General features: G+C 44.2%; 1 protein-coding gene across 4 annotated transcripts in view; it reads right to left on the bottom strand.

The window, feature by feature from the left end:
- The window catches only part of DENND1A (DENN domain containing 1A), a gene marked incomplete at both ends in the record, with an annotated part of 539637 nt that overhangs the window by 272887 nt on the left and 253489 nt on the right, over nucleotides 1–13261 (bottom strand). For all 4 annotated transcript variants that reach the window (XM_079705783.1, XM_079705782.1, XM_079705784.1 and 1 more), the window contains one exon: nucleotides 8014–8083. In XM_079705783.1, the coding sequence (XP_079561909.1) occupies nucleotides 8014–8083 (70 nt within the window). The remainder of the gene's footprint in view (nucleotides 1–8013; nucleotides 8084–13261) is intronic.

The following is a 13261-nucleotide window of genomic DNA, read 5'->3' as shown; positions in this document are numbered from 1 at the left end:
CTGAAATTGAGACTGTGATTAAAAATCTTCCAACAAACAAAAGCCCAGGACCAGATGGCTTCACAGGCGAATTCTATCAAACCTTTAGAGAAGAGCTAACACCCATCCTTCTCAAACTCTTCCAAAATATAGTAGAGGGAGGAACACTCCCAAACTCATTCTACGAGGCCACCACACCCTGATACCAAAACCAGGCAAAGATGTCACAAAGAAAGAAAACTACAGGCCAATATCACTGATGAACATAGATGCAAAAATCCTCAACAAAATACTAGCAAACAGAATCCAAGAGCACATTAAAAGGATCACATACTGTGATCAAGTAGGGTTTATCCCAGGAATGAAAGGATTCTTCAATATATGCAAATCAATCAATGTGATAAACCATATTAAAAAACTGAAGAAGAAAAACCATATGATCATCTCAATAGATGGAGAAAAAGCTTTGGACAAAATTCAACACCCATTTACGATAAAAACCCTCCAGAAAGTTAGCACAGAGGGAACTCACCTCAACATAATAAAGGCCATATATGACAAACCAACAGCCAACATCATTCTCAATGGTGAAAAACTGAAACCATTTCCTGAGAAACAAGACAAGGTTGTCGACTCTCACCACTATTATTCAACATAATTTTGGAAGTTTTAGTCACAGCAATCAGAGAAGAAAAAGAAACAAAAGGAATCCAAATCGGAAGAGAACAAGTAAAGCTGTCACTGTTTGCAGATGACATGATACTATACATAGAGAATCCTAAAGATGCTACCAGAAAACTACTAGAGCTAATCAATGAATTTGGTAAAGTAACAGGATACAAAATTAATGCACAGAAATTTCTGGCATTCCTATACACTAATGATGAAAAATCTGAAAGAGAAATTAAGGAAACACTCCCATTTACCACTGCAACAAAAAGAATAAAATACCAGGAATAAACCTACCTAAGGAGACAAAAGACATGTATGCAGAAAACTGTAAAACACTGATGAAAAAAATTAAAGATAATACAAACAGATGGAGAGATATACCATGTTCTTGGACTGGAAGAATCAACATTGTGAAAATGACTATACTACCCAAAGCAATCTACAGATTCAATGCAATCCCTATCAAACTACCAATAGCATTTTTCACAGAACCAGAACAAAAAATTTCACAATTTGTATGGAAACACAAAAGACTCCGAATAGCCAAAACAGTCTTGAGAAAGAAAAATGGAGCTGGAGGAATCAGGCTCCCTGACTTCAGACTATACTACAAAGCTACAGTAATCAAGACAGTATGGTACCGGCACAAAAACATATAGATCAATGGAACAGGATAGAAAGCCCAGAAATAAACCCATGCACATATGGTCACTTTATTTTTGATAAAGGAGGCAAAAATATACAATGGAGAAAAGACAGCCTCTTCAATAAGTGGTGCTGGGAAAACTGGACAGCTACATGTAAAAGAATTAAATTAGAACACTCCCTAACACCATACACAAAGATAAACTCAAAATGGATTAAAGACATAAATGTAAAGCCAGACACTATAAAACTCTTGGAGGAAAACATAGGCAGATCACTCTATGACATAAATCACAGCAATATCTTTTTTGACCCACCTCCTAGAGAAATGGAAATAATAACAAAAATAAACAAATGGGACCTAATTAAACTTAAAAGCTTTTTGCACAGCACAGGAAACCATAAACAAGACGAAAAGACAGCCCTCAGAATGGGAGAAAATATTTGCAAATGAAGCAATTGACAAAGGATTAATCTCCAAATTTACAAGCATTTCATGCAGCTCAATATCAAAAAAAAACAAACAACCCAATCCAAAAATGGGCAGAAGACCTAAATAGACATTTCTCCAAAGAAGATATACAGATTGCCAACAAACACATGAAAGGATGCTCAACATCACTAATCATTAGAGAAATGCAAATCAAAACTACAATGAATATCACCTCACACCAGTCAGAATGGCCATCATCAAAAAGTCTACAAACAATAAATGCTGGAGAGGGTGTGGAGAAAAGGGAACCCTCCTGCACTGTTGGTGGGAATGTACATTGACCCTGCCACTAGGGAGAACAGTATGGAGGTTCCTTAAAAAACTAAAAATAGAACTACCATACGACCCATCAATCGCACTACTGGGCATATACCCTGAGAAAACCATAATTCAAAAAGAGTCATGTACCACAATGTTCACTGCAGCTCTATTTACAATAGCCAGGACATGGAAGCAACCTAAGTGTCCATCGACAGATGAATGGATTTGGCACATATATACAATGGAATATTACTCAGCCATAAAAAGAAACAAAATTCAGTTATTTGTAGTGAGGTGGATGGACCTAGAGTCTGTCATACAGAGTGAAGTCAAAAAGAGAAAAACAAATACCTACGCTAACACATAAATGGAATCTAAAAAAAAAAAAAAAACAAAGGTTCTGACTAACCTAGGGGCAGGACAGGAATAAAGACGCAGACGTAGAGAATGGACTTGAGGACACAGGGAGGGGGAAGGGTAAGCTGGGACAAAGTGAGAGAGTGGCATGGACATATATACACTACCAAATGTAAAACAGATAGCTAGTGGGAAGCAGCCGCATAGCACAGGGAGATCAGCTAGGTGCTTTGTGACCACATACAGGGGTGGGATAGGAAGGGTGGGAGGGAGACGCAAGAGGGAGGAGATACGGGGATATATGTATAAGTATAGCTGATATACTTTGTTATAAAGCAGAAACTAACACACCACTGTAAAGCAGTTATACTCCAATAAAGATGTTAAAAAAATAAAAATAAAAATAAATAAAACAACAACAGAACAAAATGAAACCAAAAACACATATTTTCCTGGGGCCCCCGCAGTCAGTGTCTTTGCCCCCACAGTGAGCCACAGCACCCCCCACCTCTCCAGGAAGCCCTCCAATACCTTTAGGCAGGTTTCTGGGCCCGCTGTGGGCACAGTGGGGGCAGCTCAGACTCTGGCCTGGTCCAACTCCTGCGGGTTCTTGCCCCCAAAGTCCACAGCTGCTAAAGCTAGACCAGTCTTAGTTGTGGAAGCACTCATTGTCCCTTCAGATATTCCACAGACGCAGGTTTTACCAAGCCGATCGCGGGGATTTAATCTGCAGCTTGTGCAGTTGCAGGGAGAGATTTCTGTTTCTCTGCCTTCATTGCACAGCCCCTTGGAGTCAGCTTTGGTTTTGGTCCCACCTGTGCCTCTGCATGTGGGACACCCTCAGGCATCTGGTCCTCGCCCAGGTGAGAGGGGACGAAAGCAGCGGCTGACTGGGGCACACTTGCTTGGCTCAGGCTGCGGAGGGATAAGGCGGCCACAAGTGGGGTGCATGCGCTTCCTCCAATGGGATCCCCTTCTAGTGCCTGCAGGGGCGAGACTGGCAGGAAGTTGCAACAGACTGGGGCGTGCTCGCTCCGGTGGGAGTCCCTCCCAGTTCCTGCGGAGGCAGGGGCTGGCGTGTGGGGAGAGAGTCCGAAGATGGCGGCGCCGCCCACTGTGTGCCACTCAACAATGGCGCCTCGCTTCCAAGGCAGACCACTCTTCCTCCAGAAGTGTTCCTGGCCACGGAGCCCCTCACTCCCATCCCCTCAGGTTGTCTCCACACAGCTGAGCTCCTCACTCCAGTCCCTTCTGCCTGTCTCCACGCAGCCAATAGCAGTTCTCACCCTGGGTCTGCTCTCCTAACCCCACGCTTTAGCACTCAGCACCTGCCTGCCTTTGCCGATTCCTGTCTCAGGCTGGGGCGCCCAGGGCTGATTCCCAAGGAGGCTTTGGTGGGGGCAGCGCTCAGGATCCCGGAGCCTGCGCAGGCACAGGAGGCCTTGGCTTGAGGGAAGGGCAATCCTGCTCAGATGGGTGACCCTCCCAGTGCCCGTGGAGGTAGGGGCCGATGGGTGGGGAAGGGGGTTGCCCTGGCCGCCCTGCCCCCTGTGCACCACTCAACAACGGTGCCTTGCTTCTATGGTGGCCTGGGCTTCCGCAAACTTGCCCGGTTGTGGAGTTCCTTACTCCCGTCCCTTCAGGCTGTCTCTTCACAGACAACAGCTGTCCCCTCCGTGGGTCCACTCTCCAAACCCACTTTCCAGCACCCAGCACCCCTCCACACCAGGAGACACACGACTCAGGCTGGGGTGCGCAGGGCTGTAGCAGAGACCACGCACGCACATCTTACTCTCTCCTGCCTTCCACAGACCGGTTGCTGCATTCCCCTCCGATGCCCTGAAGCTCCTTCTCTGTCCCAGCTGATTTACCTGCCCTGAGGGGGTTTCTCTGAGTGCAGAAACCTCTCCTCACCTTCAGCTCCCCACCAGGGGTGCTGGTCCCTTTCTGTTTCCTCTTTTCTTTTTTTCTTTCTTTCGTCCTACCCGGTTGCGTGGGGATTTTTCTGGTCCTTTTAGGTGTCCGAAGTCTTCCAGTAGTATTCAGCAGGTGCTCTGTGAGAACTGTTCCATTTGTAGATGTATCTTGATGTCCTTATGAGGAGAGGTGAATTCTACGTCCTCCTCTTCCGCTATCCTGATTCCTCGCCTCTCTCCATCATGTTTTGAGCACTACATTACTTTTGGCAGAAAAAGGTATTACAGACTCATACTTTTCCCTGCCTCAGCTCTGGAACTAGACATTTCTTCAGGGAGTCCTGGCTCCTTTTAGTAGGAAATGAATTTAGAAACCAAGATTTGGGCACTTTGGTGTGCTCATTCCTACCTGTGTATAGTTGACCCCAGACCCTTTCCATGGATAGAGACAGGGAATCTCTCTCTCTCTCTCTCTCTCTCTCTCTCTCTCTCTCACACACACACACACACACACACACACAGACCTACAATACACAGTTACATCTCCGTTTTCTATATCACATATGTTGAAAGCCATGGGTTCATACCCATGGCTCTAATTCTAATCCAACATGGGAATCATTCTAGTTTCCTCCCTTTACAAATTTGTAACAATAATCTAACAAAAGTGAAAAATCCTGCCCCTATTTTCTTAATATATTTACTTGCTTGTATGTAAGCAATCTTTTTTCACTGCCCCTACCTCCCTCCCCATCTAGATGCCCTCCTTGCCCTGCTCGAACACTGACATCCAATGCTAGGCCACCAATGTCTGCCTCCCTCCCTCAGACCTCCCACCAATAAAAAATGCCCTCCTCACCCCAGGCTCCAACACCCTAGTGCTGGGCCACTGCTGCTGTCCTCTTTCCCACGTGGCTCCTCTAGATCCCATTGAAGTTCTGATATCTGGTGCCCAGATGATGCCAAGCCACCGTCACCGCTGTTCCACATAAATAAATGCCTCACTCCTCAGCCTCCAACACCCTCAGCCAGGTTGCTCTCTGGCTTAGATGCCCTCCTCACCCTCTGCCATCCCTTCCATAGGGATGCCATCATTGCCCTATTCAGAGCCTGATAACCCTGTTGTGTCAGTGAATTAAATAGACACTCTCATAATGTAGCTTAGGCTCAGGCACTCCATGCTGAGCCATCATGGTCACTCCCCACGCCTCCAGCTGAAGCCTACCTACCCTGCCCAACTTTCCCAATGACTTCTGGACTTGGGGAAGGGATTCTTTTTTTAATGAAATCTCTTTCCTCATGTTCTAATCTGATAACCCACACCTTGCAAACAATTAAGCCAGTTGTAGGCAGACTACCTATCATCTGTGTCATAATTCCTTTAACCAGAAGAAATTTAATAAAAAGAGTCCTCTGTATAAGGGAAACAGACTTCACTAAAACACATCACTGATCTCAGTCTTTAACACTCCAAGAGGCAGGGTCCTTATCTGGGGCAACAGCGCAGAGGATGGATACACCAATTTTACAGGGTAATAATCCTATCTCCCCTATGCATAGTTTGTACCTACCCAATCTTTCCTGTATCCCAAGACATATTTTCCAAAGTCTAGTAAATTTTTTTTTTTAACTGACTGGAGCTTATATATGGGAGAAAAAAAATGTGAGTTAACTTCCAATTCTAAGACTATTAAGAGCTTACATGCTATATAATTTTATTTACTAAAGACCCCTTTCAATTTTGAATGAAAAACTGAATGTTTGACAAAAGTCAACTGTGAATCAGCAATCAACAAACAGACCCAAGGTGGCCTCTTAACTCATTCATCAAAGAGTACATCACTTCTTTTAGGACAGAATTCCCTGATACCTAAGTGTCTTTTCAGAGTGAATGTAGTGCTCTAGGGAGCCATTTCTATTAGTTATTCCTTCCATTTACTGTGGTCTCTGGAATACATTTGCCAGTAAGTAAATCTAACCTAAAGATTTATCCATTATTCACACAATTTCCACCTTTTCTCCAAAAATAGCATTTCCCAAAGTATGTTCCAGGAAACACTGGCATCTCAGAATGTTAATACTTGTCATGGAATTAAAAGCATATGGGGCCAAATAAGTTGGGAATATTTGGGTGACACAGATTTCTCCACTGTAGGACTTTTCAGAGTCTATATTACATGAATCCTAAGGAGACAAAGATGAGACACAGCTTTCCCTTTCCCTGACCCAATATCACTCAACTATGGTAACCCTTTTTTTTTTTCTTTCGGTACGCGGGCCTCTCACTGTTGTGGCCTCTCCCGTTACGGAGCACAGGCTCCAGACGCGCAGGCTCAGCGGCCATGGCTCATGGGCCTAGCCGCTCCACGGCATGTGGGATCTTCCCGGACCGGGGCACGAACCCATGTCCCCTGCATCGGCAGGCGGACTCTCAACCACTGCGCCACCAGGGAAGCCCGGTAACCCTTTTTGAATGGAGCATTTCTTAGAACTAATGTTCTGTAGAAAATATGTTGAAAAAATTCTCTAACATTTAATAATAATATATCTCTTTAATTAAAAATCTTAGGCCATTTACAAAAAAGGAAAGTATAAGAAGTTAGATATATGGACAAATATTCAACTTACTAATAATCAAAGAAATGCAATTAAAACAATGAGAACTGTTCACTTGTCAAGAACACAATGAATTCAACAAATGATACTGGTGAGAGTATGGTGACCCAGGCACTCTTGTACATTGCCAGTAAACGGTATCTATCTTTTAAGAAAACAGTACAATTCTTTTGGAAAGCAGTTTGGCAAATGTTTTTGAAATGTTTATGTCCACTAACCTTAAAATGGCCCATCTGAGATTCTCTTCTTAAGGAAACACTCCAAAATGAAGAAAATGTTTTATGCTCAAAGATGCTAATAGCTATACTTATAATAGTGAAAAAAACTCCCAAATAATGAAAATTTCCAGTAATAGGGAAATGTCTCAGTAAACCAAGGTATATGGTACATGATATGCAGCCATGAAAAAGATTTACAACGTTTTTATTAGCATGGGCGAAATGCTTCTATTATTATGGTACCTAAAAACTGTGGGCGTCAAAAGTCTAAATACAGATCCAGTTGCCCCTTGACGCCCATGGAGGATACTTCAACATACCATTTCTTCCAAAAGTACAGTGAGGTAGAGCTGAACTTTTAAAGTGATTTTCAGACCCTTAAAAAAATTACTGTAAAAGCACAAGAAAGCCCTACAGAAATGGGAACTGGGACAGCTGGTTAGGTCACTTGCCAGTTAAGTGTTTTACTCACAATACCCAGCAATTCAAATTTGTGCCTCAGCAAAATTATTATTTAATACATACGATGAACTTGTGGAGCTGCTTGGGAATGTAAGAGGGTGACTATTAACTCTGAATGCTAAGGGTCTATTATTATTTATTTAATTCAAAAAGTAAAGGAAGAAAACATCCCAAAATGCTAGCAATATTTATTTGGTGGGGGGAGGGGACGGGGGAGGGGACGGGGGAGGGACACATATTAGGAGTGATTTTTCTCTTCCTTCCTACTGCTTTCTGAATTTTCCAAACTTTCTGTAACGGGAATGCATTACTTTTTTAGTAAACGTTTTAGTGAAATACAAGGCAGCAAAGTTAAAGTTTACTTGTTAAAAAGAATAAAATAAAAGGCAAATACCTGTCCTTTTGTCGTGTAATCTGCCAAGATGTTAAGCAGCTTATAAAATACTTCGAACCAGGGGAGATAGCTGGGGGAAGAAGAGGAAACACATGGAATATTAGTACGCAGGTCAAAAACTTTAACCAGGAGCTAATTCAAGATGGTACATTTCGGTTTCTCTCTACATCGTGAAGAGCCTTCCTGTCATAGGCTGTGCAGGAAATGCAGACTGGTAAAATGTTAATTATTTCTGAGATTTTAAAAATTGCCTGTGTAAGGCAGAAGATTGAATGTCCATTATAAATTATTCCCATGCCTCAGAGCTAGAACAGGTTCACCGAGAAGAAATTCAAAGCAGACTCTGCAATCAGGAACCATCTCTGAATAGCCCCCCAGGCCCCACACCCACCCCTTCCAGGAAAGCTTCTGTTCAAGTTTCTCATGATTGGACACACACAGCCACACACACATACAGCACTTCCACTGCTGCCATGTGCAAGGTGTCTCAAAGGCCCCATGAGCCTGAAACCACTCATCAAACCTTCTATTACAATGCACCCTTCCCTGTACTTACTGCAGAAAGAGCTCTAACTCTGCACCCCACCCTGCCCTCCACCGGGTTCTGAACATCATGTCCCTTAACTCTGATGAGAGCCTGGTCCTGACCTTACTCCACCCTCTGTGTGGCTCATAGAATGGTCTTTCTAAAGTGCGAATCTAAGTGGCACATTGGATTAAATTCCTGCAGTGGTGCCCCATCACTACGGGACTTCTTAGGACGGTGTTCAAGGCTCCTCTGTCAGGTCCTTGACTGTGTCTCCGGCTGTCCTCGCCCTGCAGCCCCACGTACATACTCCTCTCATTGTAGCCACGCTCCGAGGAATGTCCAGGCATCCGCAAGCCTGCCAGAGCTTACACTGCATACACTTGGCACTTTTCTCCCTCTGACCCTCATGATCTAGTCTAGCTGATTTCTACTCATCCTCCTAACAGTTCCCCATCCCCTCCCCCTCCCCATCCCCGCCTCTCATGCCCTAATTCCCTTTTTTCTGTGCTGCCCTGTCACGTGCAAACTCAGTCCACACACCATGTGGCACTCAATGGCGTGTCTGTCTTCCCAGCAGACTGAGCATGACGAAGAGGAAGGATCACATCTTTCTTTACTTTGTCTTCCCAGGACCAAGCATGGAGCCTAGCAGACCCTCAGTGCTCAGTGTTGATAGAACAAACAAAACCAAACAAAGACTAACAACGAAGGTGCATTGTTGCTATAGAATTATTGTTGAAACATACCCCTACTCCCAAGAAGTTTTTTCACTTAAAATTTAAATGGATTTGTTCTCCATAAGAAACTTTTCCAAAGCAATATCAAATACTCATGTGGGAAGAGCGTCATACCAAGCGCTTGCCGTCCTGCTCACATCTGCCCTGCTGCGCTAACAGTATCCGTTACTGATAGAGTGGAGCACTGACTCCATCCTGCCAAGCAGAGGGAAATCAGCGCCCTGGACAGATTACCAGCTGTACCGTTGAGGGTAATAAATGAAGTGAGAGGCAATAGAGAGGACAGATAAAGCGCACAGTTCTCTGTCATTAACGTCTGTCTGAAGCCAGCACATGCTACTGTAAAATTTAAGTAGCTTATCACAATATACTGATAAGCAACTTAACTTTTCACTTCTATGACAGTATTATCACTTATGTTAATATGTTTCAATCAGCTCTGGCAGCTGCATATTGATTATTACAGAGCAAATGACTGCTGCCACTTTACACAGCATTTACTTTGGCAGAGTAATGTAAACATTCAAGAGGGATTAGGGAGGAGATAAGTTTCTCCCTTCCTATTCTGTTAAATAAACCTCGGCTGAGCTAAAAGCCATTATAGAAGGAACAATAAATCCCCTCAGAAGAAAACTCCTGCCCAGATTAGAGGACTGGTAGCAAACAAATTCAACCAAGGATTACAAATATCTTTTTTTTTCCCCTGAAAGAAAAAAAATACCACTAGTTAAATCCAGCAGGAAGGGGTCCAGGGGAAGCAAGAAGAGAAAATATTTTCTTGTAAGGAAACCATGGCTTCCAGTAAATGAGAGAAAAGCTGAAGTTATTCTAGGAAGTCCTGATCAAGTGACTTGGGACAGGCTGGCTTTTCTGATAACTTAGGACTGTGGTATATAGGAAGCAGTTTTGGCCACGAGGTTCAACTGACCAACATAGTTTGGGCCCAGAACCTCACACCTCCGCGTCCTCCCGGGCTGTGAGGATGCAGGAGGTTGACATGGTACGGCCACCCAGCCCGCAGCAGACTGTGCCCAGGTTCTCACACTCAGCCTCGACCTCACCAAATCGATTCTTTTTGGCTACGCTAAGCAGAACCCTCAGCCATGGGAGGTTTTGTAGTTACCCTGGAAATCAGCCATCTCTTTCTTCCTTCAGCCTGACTGGACACAACTGTTCCCCACATGTTGTCCCCTGTGCACTGACAGATGAATATCTAGTGATGGCAGTGTTAAGGTCTTGAAACCAAAACCCAGCTGTCTTCTTCAAAGGATCCCTCTTTTCCCCTGTTGGGAGGCCAGGGTTCACAGCTGAACTTTATCCAGTGGCGTTTCCTGTACTGCTTCATTAGTGCGGACACGACAGCTTCACGCTGCCTGCAAGGGTGCAGGTGAGGATATGGAGACCCTCCACTCCATTCTGTGCCTGTCTGTCAGCATGGAGTAAACACTACTTCCCAACCCAGAGACAGGAAACAAACACTCCATTACGCTGCTCCTCCCGGGACAGCTAAAGGAGTTCCAAACATCTCGGCGCCTGCTCAACTTGCTACCTTAATGCAACCGCTCGAGTTTGCAATGCAGAGCATCAACATGTGGTGGGCTCAGTCCAGGGGCCAAAAATCCCAACCACAAAGGGTCCCTGCACAAAGGGTCCCTGCAAGAAGGCCACGGTCCTACATGGGAAAAAGACATATACAACAAGGACTAATAGTTTAGGTGAGGGAGCTGGAACTCTTTCCCAAGTGTTTTGTTTAGCGTAGGCTTTTGGATCAAATTATTAAATTAAAAGGAGCATTATCATGACCCAATCAGCAGAGCCTTGATGGGAAAAAGCCAAAATGGGAAAAGTCTGCTTCCCAGGCACCAGCCTTGATCCAAGATTCTCTTGCTAAATCATAGGTCAGGTAACTTTGTCCCAGGGTCTGTCCTTACTCCCTGACCTGAAAGTCAAATGAAGAGGCTTTTGTTTCGTGTGAGGCAATATAAATTCTTAAACTTGAGAAGAGCTCAGGCAGCACTCAAGTATTCCTACACACATGACCTCACTAACGTGGGCTATCACAAGCCTTTGTGTGAAGTGCAGGGGCAGGTCCCAGAGATTGCACATAGAGTCAAATGGCTCACAGTCAAAATCACCTGTAAAAATGCCCTTAAGATGACTCCAATGTACAGCAGACTTGGTTTGTATAGAAACAAAGCAGATGGCCCAAGTTTGGGGGACCTATTGAATGAAAACTGCCTCTGTTCAAATCTGTCAGCTTGGTGAGCTGCTTACCCTCCAGGTGAACTTAGGAACTGAGTCCAACAGAGGATAGATAGATGACTCACTTTTCTAATCTCACTCCACTGAATGGACTTTCAGTATAATCATTCCCACACATGTACGAGTGACCTGGAATAGTGTGTATATGATGGGATTCCACTCCAGTGTCTTAAGTACTAAAATAGAAAACCATTACAAATTTTAAAAAGCTCTCCCACTTCACTTGCTAATAGTTTAGTTCAAAGCCATTAAATGAGCCCAAGCAAGGTAGAGGGGTGTGTGTGTGTGTGTGTGTGTGTGTGTGTGTGTGTGTGTGTGTGTGTGTGTGTGTGTGTGTGTGTGTGTGTGTGTGTGTGTGTGTGTGTGTGTGTGTGTGTGTGTGTGTGTGTGTGTGTGTGTGTGTGTGTGTGTGTGTGTGTGTGTGTGTGTGTGTGTGACAGAGAGAGACAGAGACAGAGAGATGGGGTGCAATGGTGGCAGAAGCGGACCAAGTCGAGAAAGGTGACCACCTGGGAGAAGAGCAGTCGTGAGCAGGATGTCACAGCACAAGCATGGAGAGGACGATATCCCCCAGATGGAACAAACTGGCACAGAGTTTTGGAGCCCAAGTGGGGTGAGGAGGGTTCCCTGGTAAGGAAAAGTCAGGGCTCCAGGAGGATAAGGAGGGTGTCTACACAGGAGGTGGCCTGGCTTGCAGTGTCAGAACTCAAAAGGGGTAAGAAGGGTGTAAAAGTAGGGGAAAGGCCTGGCACTGGGTAACAAAAGCATCTATGTCAGTAGAAAGAAGTTGACTAGAGTAGTATTAGAACCCAAGAGGATTAAAAAAGAGCATCTGGAAGGCAGTCCAGTGTGGGATGCCAGAGCCTAAGTGGACAGGAGGGCTTCCATGAAGGATGGCCAGGCAGAGTCCAAGCAGTTGAGAAGGATGTCCATGGCAGGAGGAGACAGCAGTGATTGCCTTGCCTACAATGTCAGAGTTCAAATGGGGTGAGGACGGCAGCCACAGAGGAGGGGGGCTACAAAAGAGGGAGACTGGTTACACACAGGGGAATAGATCAAGACTGATCAAGTAAGTAAATATATAATGAAAACCAAGCTCATTACTATTAGAGAAGAGAGTTACAAATATGAATAGGGAGAAAATAAGAATGAACCCTACCACACTGAACTGGAATTACATGTAACTATGTGAAATCATGGAGAGAGAGAAAAGAAATACAAATACAAATGTATGTATGTACATTATTACAGATATTACAGACACATATACAGGTACATATATTCTCTAGCTCTAGCCACTGAAGGGCCTGGCACAGACATCCCAATTATAATAGGCACACTTAATGCCCAAATCCTGGCTTTTAAGTACCGTTCTCCACTAGAAGGAACCAGGGCTCCTGGAAGAAATGTCTGATTCCAGGGCCAGGGCTGGGAAATACCTTGTGCTAGAAAAAACGCAGTGCTCAACATATGCTTAGGACATACCAATGGGACACAAAAGCTAGTATGGATGGGTTCCTACTGACCGTATCTGTGACAATTTGAGCATCAAAACAAATAAGGATAGAAAGAGATCATTTAATAATAACTAAAACAGGAAATCATGAGTCTATGCCGGAATAAATAAGCAAATTAAAAGTTTGGTAAGGATAGGATGAGGATATTCCTAGTATACTTCTTAATTACAAAGGGAAAAAGAATGGAGAATCCTAGGAGATAT

The sequence above is a fragment of the Hyperoodon ampullatus genome (assembly GCF_949752795.1).
Source record: "Hyperoodon ampullatus genome assembly, chromosome: 6".
Classification (NCBI taxonomy): domain Eukaryota; kingdom Metazoa; phylum Chordata; class Mammalia; order Artiodactyla; family Ziphiidae; genus Hyperoodon; species Hyperoodon ampullatus.
This window is presented reverse-complemented; position numbering and strand designations above follow the sequence as displayed.